Source organism: Eretmochelys imbricata, chromosome 6 (assembly GCF_965152235.1).
Source record: "Eretmochelys imbricata isolate rEreImb1 chromosome 6, rEreImb1.hap1, whole genome shotgun sequence".
NCBI lineage: Eukaryota > Metazoa > Chordata > Testudines > Cheloniidae > Eretmochelys > Eretmochelys imbricata.
Genome location: NC_135577.1, coordinates 3,384,062 through 3,396,109, shown reverse-complemented (window position 1 = coordinate 3,396,109; position 12,048 = coordinate 3,384,062). Strand labels below are relative to the sequence as shown.

General features: G+C 42.6%; 1 protein-coding gene and 1 pseudogene across 1 annotated transcript; both read left to right on the top strand.

Moving 5' to 3' along the window:
• Positions 1-7,363: 7,363 nt before the first annotated feature.
• Positions 7,364-8,302, top strand: LOC144266320 (olfactory receptor 5J3-like). The gene has a single exon (XM_077819769.1). The coding sequence runs from the start codon at positions 7,364-7,366 to the stop codon at positions 8,300-8,302; it is 939 nt and encodes a 312-aa protein (XP_077675895.1).
• Positions 8,303-10,157: 1,855 nt separating this feature from the next.
• On the top strand, positions 10,158-10,699 carry LOC144265926 (olfactory receptor 5AR1-like; annotated as a pseudogene).
• Positions 10,700-12,048: the final 1,349 nt, after the last annotated feature.

The window sequence follows — 12,048 nt, the reverse complement described above, 5'->3', positions numbered from 1 at the left end:
CATCTCTCCCTCCTCCAGGCTCCACAGCTGCACTTACAACAGATCGGTCTCGCCAGCCCTTCCAGCCAGGTTTTATTTATTTTCCAAGTAGGGTGACCAGATGTCCGGATTTTATAGGGACAGTCCCGATTCTTGGGGTTTTTTTTTCTAAGAGCTCCTATTACTCCTCACCCCTGTCCCAATTTTTCACACGTGCTGTCTGCTCAACCTATTTCCAAGAGACAACAAATAAAAAGGAGCATAACAGCATAAGACAATTTTACTGCTGGCCTTAGTCTCTGCTCTCGGGGTCTTTCCTCCAAGGTTATTGCCAAACTCTCTGTCTCTAGCCTTCCTTGCTGCTCCTTCCTTTCTCTGCAGCTCCTGCAACTCTCTCAGACACTTTCTCTTGTGCTTCCTGCTGATCAGTAAGAGAATCCACTAATCCAGATTCAGGTGGGCCTCCTTAGCTGCTAGGGTTGGCTGAGCTCAGGCCTCCACTCCTTAAAATGCCAAACCACCCCAGTACAGGGCTATTTACAGAGACAGGCCATAATCAAAAATCTAGGTCTTTTCTACATTATCTCCCTCACTTTCTGCTTTACCAGCTAGCATCAATACCATGTGTTTCTTTCTCCCATTCCATTCCCTGTGTGTTTTCAAATTGCTTCCTCTGCATGGAACATCCTCACCACGCAAGTTCCCCAATGCACCACACTTTCTTTAATAATACTAATGATTATTCATCAAAAGAAAAAGAAATTGCTAGTTCTTATATACCCTGCTTTCTTTGTATTTTTCAGTCTTCCTTCGACCAGAGGGTCTTTGAATTAGGGAGTGTCCTTACCTTTTCTGCCTTGTAAAGCACACACTGTTGATACTGGACAGATAAATCATGGATACATCATGCACACACCAAAAAAAAAACCCTTTGTGATAAAGGTTGGTCTTGTCAGTAAAGTAAGCCATAAAAATTAGGAAATGCACAAAGAACCAAAAAGCTGCAAACTCAGGTTAGGAAATACCAGAATGAGCATTGCCCATGCAACATTAACTCTGCAGTAAATGAGGCAGGGATTCTACAGACAACAGACTCCTTCAATACACAGCCCCAGAGCCAAAAATCCTGTGTACTGAATAAGGAAGAGGTCCAGAGGGAAAAAAAAATAATATGGGATCATGCAATTAAAGTCTGTATCATCATGCAAAAGCACAAGAGGACTAAATTAAGGGTGCCAGGGCAACATTTATTTGGATATTTGCTAACCTGAGCATGCTAAAGTTTGTAACCTTTTAATCCTTTTTAAAACCTTGACTTTGTATTTCTTAATTATGTATGGTTTCAGTTATTGATGAAAGCCAACTTAAGTAACGTTAAATGAAGGGGTTTTTGTTTGTTTGTTTGTTTTTAATAGAAAGAAAATATTTTATATATGTGCTATTTAAACAATGAAGCTCTTACTCAAGTGTTGTTTTCAGTATATATTTTATTGCCATTCTTATCTCTGTGAAAATCCCTGTTTCACCACTCAATGCTGTGTTGATCACAGTATAGAAAGTAAGTAAATTAAACTGTATTAAAAAACTCCTCATTTTATGCAACTTCAGTTTCAGTGAAAATTCTAAGCTATAATCATCAATTTGTAAGAAGCAGATAAACAACATCCAAGAAAAAGAGCTGGAATTTTGCATTTTATTTTCAGTGAGCCCTTACTAAGTAAAGTAGCAAACAATTGTCCTTTGAGAAGAAACACTGTACCGTACTACAGTACAAACCCAAATGAGCACAGCAGGAGGCTGTCCTGCTTACCCAAATCTGGTCCTGTTTCATTACAAACTTCCTTTCTGTGATGATGTTCTGGTCATAAGGGGATAAGCAGTTGTCAAAGGTAGCTGTTGCCATGGCAGCCAGGGGGCTAGTCATTCTCCCCAGGTGTGACAAGGAGCTGGAGGCAGGGAGCGCTGAGTGGTGGGTTATCTCTGATGTCACAATGCTACTGCTCAGGCAGCACCAGTGGGCAGCAAATGTGCATGGGGGGAGGGGCAGGGAAACAGGTTTTCCCAGTGCTCCTGGTTTTGCCAGTTTCCTAAAGGAACCAACAACATAGAAAACACATTAATGGTGATTCCACACACGTGCAAATTAGTAGCTGAAATTTGATTCAAATTCCCCATGGCATGTTTCGAAACCAGTGTTCCAAAACAAGGAGAGACCTCGTAAAACAGAAAATGTTAATGCTCTGGTGTATTTGTGATTGTGTTGAAATTGTGAGTTTAAATTTGGGGCATGGTTCCTGGACCTGCTTCCATGTTAGAGAGCTCAGTAGGGCAGCACGCAATCAGGGCGTAGCAGCAGTCAGTCAGCAGGTACCCAGTGAGTTGTGCCTCTCTGTTATAGTCAGCAGCCTACATTCTCTCTCTCTGATTTTTGGGTTCTTACATGTTATTGTTCTGGCTCCTGAGAAACAAATTAGAGAGACATTGTGAACTTCCAGCAAGAGTATTTTATGTTTTCTCTAACTTCTCTGCTTGTGTGCCACATAACATAAAAGACACAATCCTGTAAAATATGAAATAAAATTCTGAAGCCAAATGTCCTTTTGAAACAAAAAAATTGAACCATTTCATTCTGAAAATATTGATCTTCCTGAAGCACTTCACTTTTCCTTTCCCTTTCACAGGGAGGAGCCTAAATTAGGTTTCCCTAAATCCATGATTGGAATACTCAAACATTTCCCCTCTTTTTCATGCAATTTGTTCCTTCTGCCTCTGGCTGCTGCTACCCCTTTTCTGCCCTCACCCAAACACAGTGGAGATTTTATCTTGCTCCCTTGCCGCAATACAGCTCAGACCCAGGGCAGGGGAGCCAGCTGCGTGGCCTACCGAAGCAGTGGTATCCTAGAGCTGAGAACTGTGCAGGCAGAGGAAGAAGGCAAAAGACAGAGCCACCCCCAGCCACCAGCACCAGCCATCTTAAGAAAAAGCATCACCCAGGCCATGATAGAATCACAGAATTCGAAGGGACCTTGAGATGTCATCAAGTCCAGCTCCCTGAGCTCGTAGCAGGAGCAAGCACCACCAAGAACATCCCTGACAGGTGTTTGCCTAACCTGCTCTGAAAAATCTCCAACGATGGAGATTCCAGAACCCACCAGGCAGTTTATTCCAGGGCTTAACCACCCTGACCATTAGGAATTTTTTTCTAACGTCCAACCTAAACCTCCCTTGCTGAAATTTAAACCCACTGTTTCTTGTCCTACCATCAGAGGTTAAGAAGAATAATTTCTTCTCCTTCCTCCTTGTAACAACCTTTTTAAGTATTTGAAAACTGTTAACATGTCCCCTCTCAGTCTTCTCTTTTCCGGACTAAACAAACCGAATTCTTTCAATCTTCCCTCATAGGTCATGTTTTCTTGACCTTTAATCATTTTTGTTGCTCTTCTCTGGACTCTCTCCAATTTGTCCCCATGTTTCCTGAAATGTAGTGCCCAGAACTGGACATGATACTCCAGTTGAGGTCTTATCAGAGCTTTGTAGAGTGGAAGCATTACTTCTTGTGGCTTGCTTACAACACTCCTGTTAATGGTGGATTGTCTGTCACTTGAAGTCTTCCCAACTGGATACCTAGCTAAATGATGTGTTAGAGCTAAAATAATAATAATAATAATAATAATAATAATAAAATTTGAGCTTGATACAGAAATTATTGGACAAGGTTTTGTTATGCGGGAGGTCAGATTAGATGATCATATTGTCCTCTTCTGGCCTTAAAATGTATGAAAAATCAATTTTACCCCATGAGGAGTGGTAAACTCTGCTCTGTGTGGATGCCAAGCCTTACAATTAGTGCTTTACAAAGTTAAAGTTGTTTGATTGCTGTAACTGTGCTCTTTCCATAGTTTAACATGTCTGGATTTCTTTTAAGCGTAACTTTGACACTGAATTCACCGACTCCTCCATACGGAAAGACAGACTTAGCCATTCATTTTCAGTTACACTGCCCCTGAGACCTCTGTTGTGGCTTAGCAAAACAGTGAGAGCTTTCTGTAAAACTAAGCAAAGAATAATAAAGAAAGCTACTTAGCATGTGCATCATTTGGAGGTAAGATAGGGCACCACGGAGGGCATTGTAATGAGCCCCTCTATGCCTGGCTTGAGACTATAATTGAAGGTGTAACGTACTTCAGAGACTTGATCCCTAAATGCCACAGAAATGAATATATAAGGTTTGTGGTGCCTTAACATGTTCCTTAGGAATGAAGAGTGAGTGAACACTTTCATCCACCAGCAGCTATGGTTCAATACCTCTTTCCTTCAGTGGAGGTGGGATAAGTATTTTTCTTCCCTTCTGATTCGTAGACATAACTTTTCATTTTCTCCATTTACTTAGACGTGTGATGTTAGTGTAGTCAACCTTTTGGCAACTTGAGACAGATATTGTTTGTTTGTTCATTTTTTCTGTCTCAGGATAAATAACAGTGAAAACGGACATGGTTCATGAAAAAGAGCCTGAAAGGTCCAGGTGGATACTAGGTAAGAATCCAGTATTGTACATAGAGATGCATCTGAGTTACACACTTCAGAGATGTGGAATCAGATTCAGATCCAACTTCTGTAACCTTTGATGATTTTCAGATTCTGGGCTTTGGTTACAGCCAATTATAGAGATAAGTCAGGGTTGTAAAACTTGTATTTATTGTTGTTGTGTTATCAGTTAGAGATCAGTGCCCCCACTGTACTGGGTTCACCGAAAACACATAGTAAGAGAGAGTTCCTGCCCTCAAGAGCTTATAGGCTAAGAAACAAGACAGAAGAGGGTGGGTGAAAGGAAGGTTTATTATCCAAATTTAATAAAGAGGGAATTGAGGCAAAGAGGAAATCTTTGTCCGAAATCACACAGGTATTCTGTAGCAGAGCCAGGACTTAAAAGGCCGATCTCAGACTAATGCCCCTAGCGCCAGTCTGACCATTATCCAGTGTTGTGTATGGATGTGAGTGGGGGTGGGGGAGGGGGAGGACAGACACTTGGATCCAGTGGGTTGTGGTGTGGCCGATCTCTCACCATAAGGGGCAAATAACAATAATTATTTGCACTGCAGCAGCTCCAGACATCTTTGTGTTTGTTTGAAAAATGTGACCAGTGGGTAGCATTGGAAAGGAGGAGGTGGTAGATGACATTGCAATAGCAGAGGATCCTCAAGGTGTTGAGAGCCTGTGAAGGGCCTTGGATTGAAAAGAAGCTGTTTGTGTGTGATGAAATGGGGAAGGGGGAGCCAGAAGAAGGAAGCAAATGGAGAAAGCCTCACTTTTGAGGTGTTATATAGTTTTGGCTTCATGTCTCTTCAGCCTTCTTTCTTCCTTCTTTCTCTCTTCCTCCCCATTCTTCTCACACTCCTTGTCTACACAGCAACTTCTCCATTTATCTTATTCTCTCACCTGTGGCTTCCGGCATTCCCTGTATGCTACCTTTTCCAGGCATCCTGCCTCCCTCCTTCAGAGCCTTGCTTTGCACACAGCTTCCCATCGTCGCTTCTGTGCCAACATTATTCCTTCACCATTTCCTGTCTACCTCATACTCCTGTGTCATGGCGAATGGCCCAGAGAGATGAAGGACCTGGCAGTGTGTACCACTAGTAGGTGTAAGCAGTTGGGACTGGAGACAAGTGGCCAGAAAGCTCCTAGAGAAGGAAAGCATAGACCGAAGGCACAGTTGCCAATTCTCATGATATTTGGTGCTTCTCTTAAAGCCCCAGCTCCTTCAGCCATGTGATCACTTAAGAATCTCAGATTTTTTAAGTATGTTTCTAGCCCTCAGAGTTGCTAAGAAAAGCTTGGAAACGTGACCCCCTTCAGGGCCCAGAAACATTGTTCCATTGCAATTTGCTGACTGAATGAAATTGAAACATTTCTCGAAGACGGGCCAATTTCACTGCAGCACCACGGAATTGGGGAAACTCTGCCTACATGAGAATCCTGCCTGGTTTCTGCTAGTTCACCTGCCCAGCTCCTTGGCAACTTGCCATGTGGCCTGCTAGCAACCAGAGTCCACGGCCTTGGAGCTGCTACACATGCCATTGCCCTGGGGGGTGGGGACACCCAAAATTTCCAGGGTCCATGGCTCCAGGGATCCGTTCCCTTTTTCAGAGACTTTTCAAATACTGGGGGTTTGGTCCTAACCCAACAAATTCTGAAATAACAAAATCTTGCACAAAACAAAATCTTTCCCTGCCCTTCTCTCCGGACAACCCTTAGGCATAGGCAGCAAACACAGCTGTGTAGGGCACCTGAAAATTTGGGCCACCCCTGAGTCTTAATATCCACCTACCTGCCTCTTCCTATCCCTGTTGCTGGTGGCTGCTGCAGCCTGGTGAGTCTTCCTCTGGAAGGGATCCAGTTAACTTAAAAGTGAAAAAGCCTCCAGCCTGCCAGACCTATTAGCACAACATTGAAATTCTTAAAGAGCCATTAAAGTGGTAATGGAACCATTTAATGGGCATTTGCCAGCTCCTGGGTATATACTGTCAGTTTCCGAATTTACTGACAAAAACAGTTGTGCATCACTGTAATATTTACTCAGAACATGTTAGTCTACCGGAGCTACGTTTAAAATCTGCTTTAAAAATATTTCATCAGTATGTTGCTGAAGATTATAAAATCACAACTCTAAAAAAATTGCTGTCATCCCCTTAAGGCTGCCATTGGGCACAGGGTTTAAAAATACTTCTTAGGACCCTATATATCCTAAAGATGGATCTACCCTTTCTAAACCCTTTCTGTATTATTTTAAAATGATCTCAAGATTTTAAACCAATCGCATGATTTTTGGAAGCCTGGTTCCTGGTTTTCAAACGCTTGGGATTATCAACAGAGGATATGTTATGAAGCAGCAGTAACCAAGTGACTGGGACACGACTGAGATGCTGTAGTCATCTAAAAGGTTATCTGGGAGGAGTCTGAACCCAGAGAATAGGATCCCAAGTACGAGAGCTTTCTAACTTACCCTTAGTGAGCAGACAATATAAAGTAAACTCATAACTCATGCAGGTATATTTCATTGGGGAAAATTTGTAAGAATGTGCTTGAATTTGGAAATTCCCCAAGGGGAACTGGATGCCTAATTCCAGTCAATTTTATGGAGACTGGGATGTCAAAATCTCCTAGACAGCTTTGAAAATCCCAGTCCTCATGAAAAGGGAGTGTAAATCAAAAATTCCATCTCAACTTTTCCCAGACATCAGGGTGGCTGGTTTCCTGTAAGATATTCACTACCGACTCTCAAGCCCAGTGGTGTCATTCAGATTTAATTCATGCCATGAAATTTCCTTCTTCCACGCTGCTTTCTCTTGTTATCCCGGCAGGTATGGTTTCATGTACCCCTGTATAAATGGCTGAGGGCAATCACAGCATGGTGACCCAGTTCATCCTCCTGGGGTTGACAGATCGTGAGGCGTTGCAGATACCCCTCTTTGCGGTGTTTCTGGTGATCTATATTCTTACGCTGGTGGGGAATCTCGGGATGATCATGTTGATCAGGGTTGATCCCCGACTCCACACCCCCATGTACTTCTTCCTCAGTAACCTGTCTGTCATTGACCTTTGCTATTCCTCAGTCTTTGCTCCGAGGATGCTGGTGAATTTCTTAGTGGGGAGTAAAAGCATTTCTTACTCTGCCTGTATTGCCCAACACTTCTCCTTCGCTGTTTTTGTGACCACAGAAGGGTTTCTGCTGGCCGTGATGGCATGTGACCGCTATGTAGCCATCTGTAACCCTCTGCTGTACACTGCTGTTATGTCTAAGAGAGTCTGTTTTCGTCTAGTGGCCGGCTCATATGTAGGGGGGCTCGTGAACTCACTGACCCACACATGTGGCTTGCTGAGGTTGTCATTCTGCGGGCCCAACGTCATCAATCATTACTTTTGTGACACTAACCCATTGCTGAAGCTCGCCTGCTCTGATAACCGCATCAATGAGATTTTGCTCATAATGTTCTCTGTGGTTCTTGCCACGTCCACCCTCCTGATTATCATCATCTCTTATCTGTACATCTTCTTCTCTATCCTGAGGATCCGTTTCGCTGCGGGCAGGCGGAAAGCCTTCTCCACCTGTGCATCTCATCTGACAGCTGTCACCATGCTCTATGGACCTGTGAGCTTAAGCCACATACAACCCAGTTCCACCTACTCGCTGGAACAGGAGAAAATCTCTGCTGTGTTTTATACCCTGGTGGTCCCCATGCTGAACCCCCTTATTTACAGCCTGAGGAACAAGGAGATTAAGGATGCTCTTAAGAGGGTGGTAGACTGGAAAAACATTCTCAGCTAATTTGTTCACCATGACAATTCCAGTCAATTGAGAAGAACAATTGGAAGAAGGAGAGGAGTATCGTCTATGTGTCACTGCCTTCATTTGTGTATCTCAAATGTTGTACAGGAATTAAATGAAACTCAAAGAACTGATGTAGCATGTGGAAATTATGTTTTACGATTGCTTGAGGGGAACAATGTTACCTAATGTCCTGTCATTATGTGGTTGTTCCAACAGACACCCTTCCTTGTTTCTTGACCATTAATCTATTTGAAATGCTGCCCTGAAAGGTTATCTGAGATTTAAAATAAAATAAAACTTGTTTCTAACTTTAATTTCTTAATGTGTTGCTCTGATTAATGCTCAGTATGTAACTTGCACTATGAGAATTCAATACTTTTGCTCTCTTTAGTGTCTGGGCCTCATAAGGGCTTTGTGAGCCTGACACAATTAATCTCTATCCCCTTTATAACAGCCCTTAACATAGTTGAAGACTGTTATTAGGTCCCTTCTCAGTCGTCTTGTCTCAAAACAAGACATGCCCAATTTTTTTTAAAATCTTTCCTAATAAATCAGATTTTGCAAACCCCTTTTGTCATTTTTGTTTTTCCCCTCTGGACTCTCTCCTATTTGCCCACATCTTTTCTAAAGTGTGACTCCCAAACCTAGACACAGAACTTCAACTGCAGCCTCACCAGTGCCAAGTACAGCCAAACAGTTACTGAACCTAGACACAGAACTTCAACTGCAGCCTCACCAGTGCCAAGTAGAGCCAAACAGTTACTGCCTTGGTCTTACATACAACACTTGTGATAATACACCCCAGACAGCCTTTTTCAGAACTGCATCTCATTGTTGGCTGATACTCAACTTGTGATCCGCTTGAACTCTCAGATCCACCTCAGCTGCGCTTCTCTCTAGCAGGTTATTCCCCACATTGTATTTGTGCATTTGATTTTTCCTTCCAGAATGAAGTACTTTGCACTTGTCTTTATATTGATCACATCTATACTCAGACCAGTCCTATATACATCTATTCTCAACAGTGCTATCATATATACTTAGGCTTGGAAGGAATAGACTTTTCTCAAAAAAATGTTGGTAAATGTTGATTTCACCACAAGCACACAAACCAATGAAAAAAATATTGCTTTCAATAATTGAAATGTACAGCTGGGCAAGAGTAAGAAAAATTGCAGCTTGAGAATGTACTAGAGTTTGATTTAAGGATATTTATTTTGACATGTGATGTTGACAATTTGTGTTTTAACAGTTATAAAGCTTTAACTTTTTGAATCTCAGTGTTGGCTGTCATTAAAAAAAATATGTCTGACCTCCCATTGCCTGATCTCCCATAATTTCTTGCGACTGTAAAGGTTTGAACATTTAAAACAAAAAGACTTAAAAATAAACATTGATATTATCAATTAAAATTATAAAAAATATTTTAAAATATAAAATTCTGAAAAAGGCTCTCTGTACTTTTTATACAGCTTTATTCTCAATCATCTTTCTGTCCCCTTATTCTGTTCTCCATCTGTACCTCTTGTCTCTTATTTTAAGCTTACATTACGAGCTCCTTTGGCCAGAGATTGTCTTTTTGTTATATGTTTGTACAGCACCTAACAGAAGGGGGTTGGGATTAAGCCTAATTCTAATGAATTAATTAAGTACTATCAATAATAATGCTCATGTAATGTTACTCCCACCAATACCGTATATTTCAGAGGGGTAGCTGGGTTAGCCTGTTTCAGCAAAGACAATGAGGAGTCCTGTGGCACCTTAAAGACTAACAAGGAAGCTTTGCCTGGTGGCGGTAATGGCATCTGATCACTTCCTAGCCCTTGGTAGCCCCTTGCTCTAGAGCCTCATCATGTCAACGATATTGTGTGTGTTACTAGCGGTTGCTTCCTACATATGTGGCTTTGTGAACGCGGTTCTTCAGACTCCATTTATAATTTACCCTGTCCTTCTGTGACTCCAATGTAATTCACCATTTCTTCTGTGACATCCCCCCAAATCCTTAAACTGTCCTGCTCCGACACCCACAACGCTAACACAGTGTATTTCACCTTGTCCACTATAGTGGTCATGACTACGATTCTCATTGTACTATTCTTCTACATGTACATCCTCATTGCCATCCTGAAGATCCACTCTGCCAAGGGCAGATGCAAAACCTTCTCCACCTGCGCCTCCCACCTGATGGCCGTAACAATTTTCTACGGGACTGTGATCTTCATGTATTTACAACCCAGTTCCGACTACACCACAGACCCAGACAAGATCATCTCTGTGTTTTATATACTCATAATTATCATGCTGAATCCCCTGATCTACAGCTTGAGGAACAAGGAGATGAAGGATGCCTTTAGAAGGATGATAAACAGGAAGGTTTGTTCTCAGTTAATATAATTATTGGGATTTGTGCTTATCAATAAACCAGTGATGAATTAATAGTGAATTCTCTGTGTCATAGCTCTGATTTCTTTGTTTTAACTGTATTCTGTGGCTTGTTCGAAAAAAAAAGGAATCCAAGACTGTTAATCTTGGAAATTCAGTTTCCCATGTTCAGGAATGACTGCGAGGCTGCAAAGAATACAGACGCTCCCCGACTTACGCAAGCATTCCGTTCCAGAATGCCTCGTGTACCTCGAGTTTTGCGTAAGTCGGAAACGTATCTCCGACCATTATGCTCAAAAAAAAAACCCAAAGAAACTCCTATTTCTAGTTTACGGAACTTTTCCCATAATCTCGGATTTTTGTAACTCGGGGAGAGTCTGGTCACTATTGTAAGGGAGCATTAGTCACAGTTCCCCTCTGACTCCCTTTGCTGGACATGCACCGACTTGTGTTGAGGGGAATCCCATCTTGGATCCCCAGTTGTTTTAAGGTGCCAGAGATTGAATGGAGCCAGTCACTGCTGCAGTCTTGGGGTTCCTAGGCACACAATAGGGTGCAGGCCCTCTGCCTAGCGCCCTTTCTGGAGAGCTAGAACCTGCTATCTAGCTGCCTAGTCCCTGGGCTCAGGGATGACTTTTCGGACTCTGCCATAGCTTAAACACCCCCTGTCCTACAATGCCACCAAACAGTGTGAGCCTTCTAGGTTACAGCTGAACTCTCCCATAGGGCCACACAGTATGTGTAAAGAATATAACACACAGAGAGAGAGACACTCTGAACAGGAATCTAACACGGCAGAGTGAACACTTCACCAGTAAAGCACAAGCTCATTCAGAAAAGGACACACATCCTAACTTCAATGGGCCTCACTAGCTCATCCTTTCCTTGGGAGTCCCCTTGTGTATACATCTATGTTCAGAAAGACTGCTCCTCTCCCTCCTCATCTAGCTCCTACACACAGCTCCTCTCAGTTTGAGCTGGTCAAACATGGCCAGGTAGAGCCCAAATTGAGCAGCTTTTGCCCTTTTATAAGCATCTTACTCTCTGTCAGGTGACCTCATGATCAGCCTCTGCGGATGGCCAAATACCCCTACCAGACAACCACTGCTTCCCCCTCCCGCCTCCCGCCTCCCACCCGCATCAACAGAAAGTTTAGATGGAAAATTTTCAACCACCCCCAGCCAGGAACAGATCCAAAGCTCATTGAAGCCAATGAAAAGACTCCGATTGACTTCAGTCAATGTTTGGCTCAGTCTGCAGGAGTTTAAGTGGGGATATTCAAAAGGCACCAAACTCCCATTCCAGGGAGTTGTCCAGGGAACTGGATGTCTAACTGCTCATTGAAAATGTGCATTTGCTCA

Coding starts and splice junctions, on each gene's coding strand:
- LOC144266320 (XM_077819769.1), top strand. CDS start 7,364: ATGGCTGAGGGCAATCACAGCATGGTGACCCAGTTCATCCTCCTGGGG.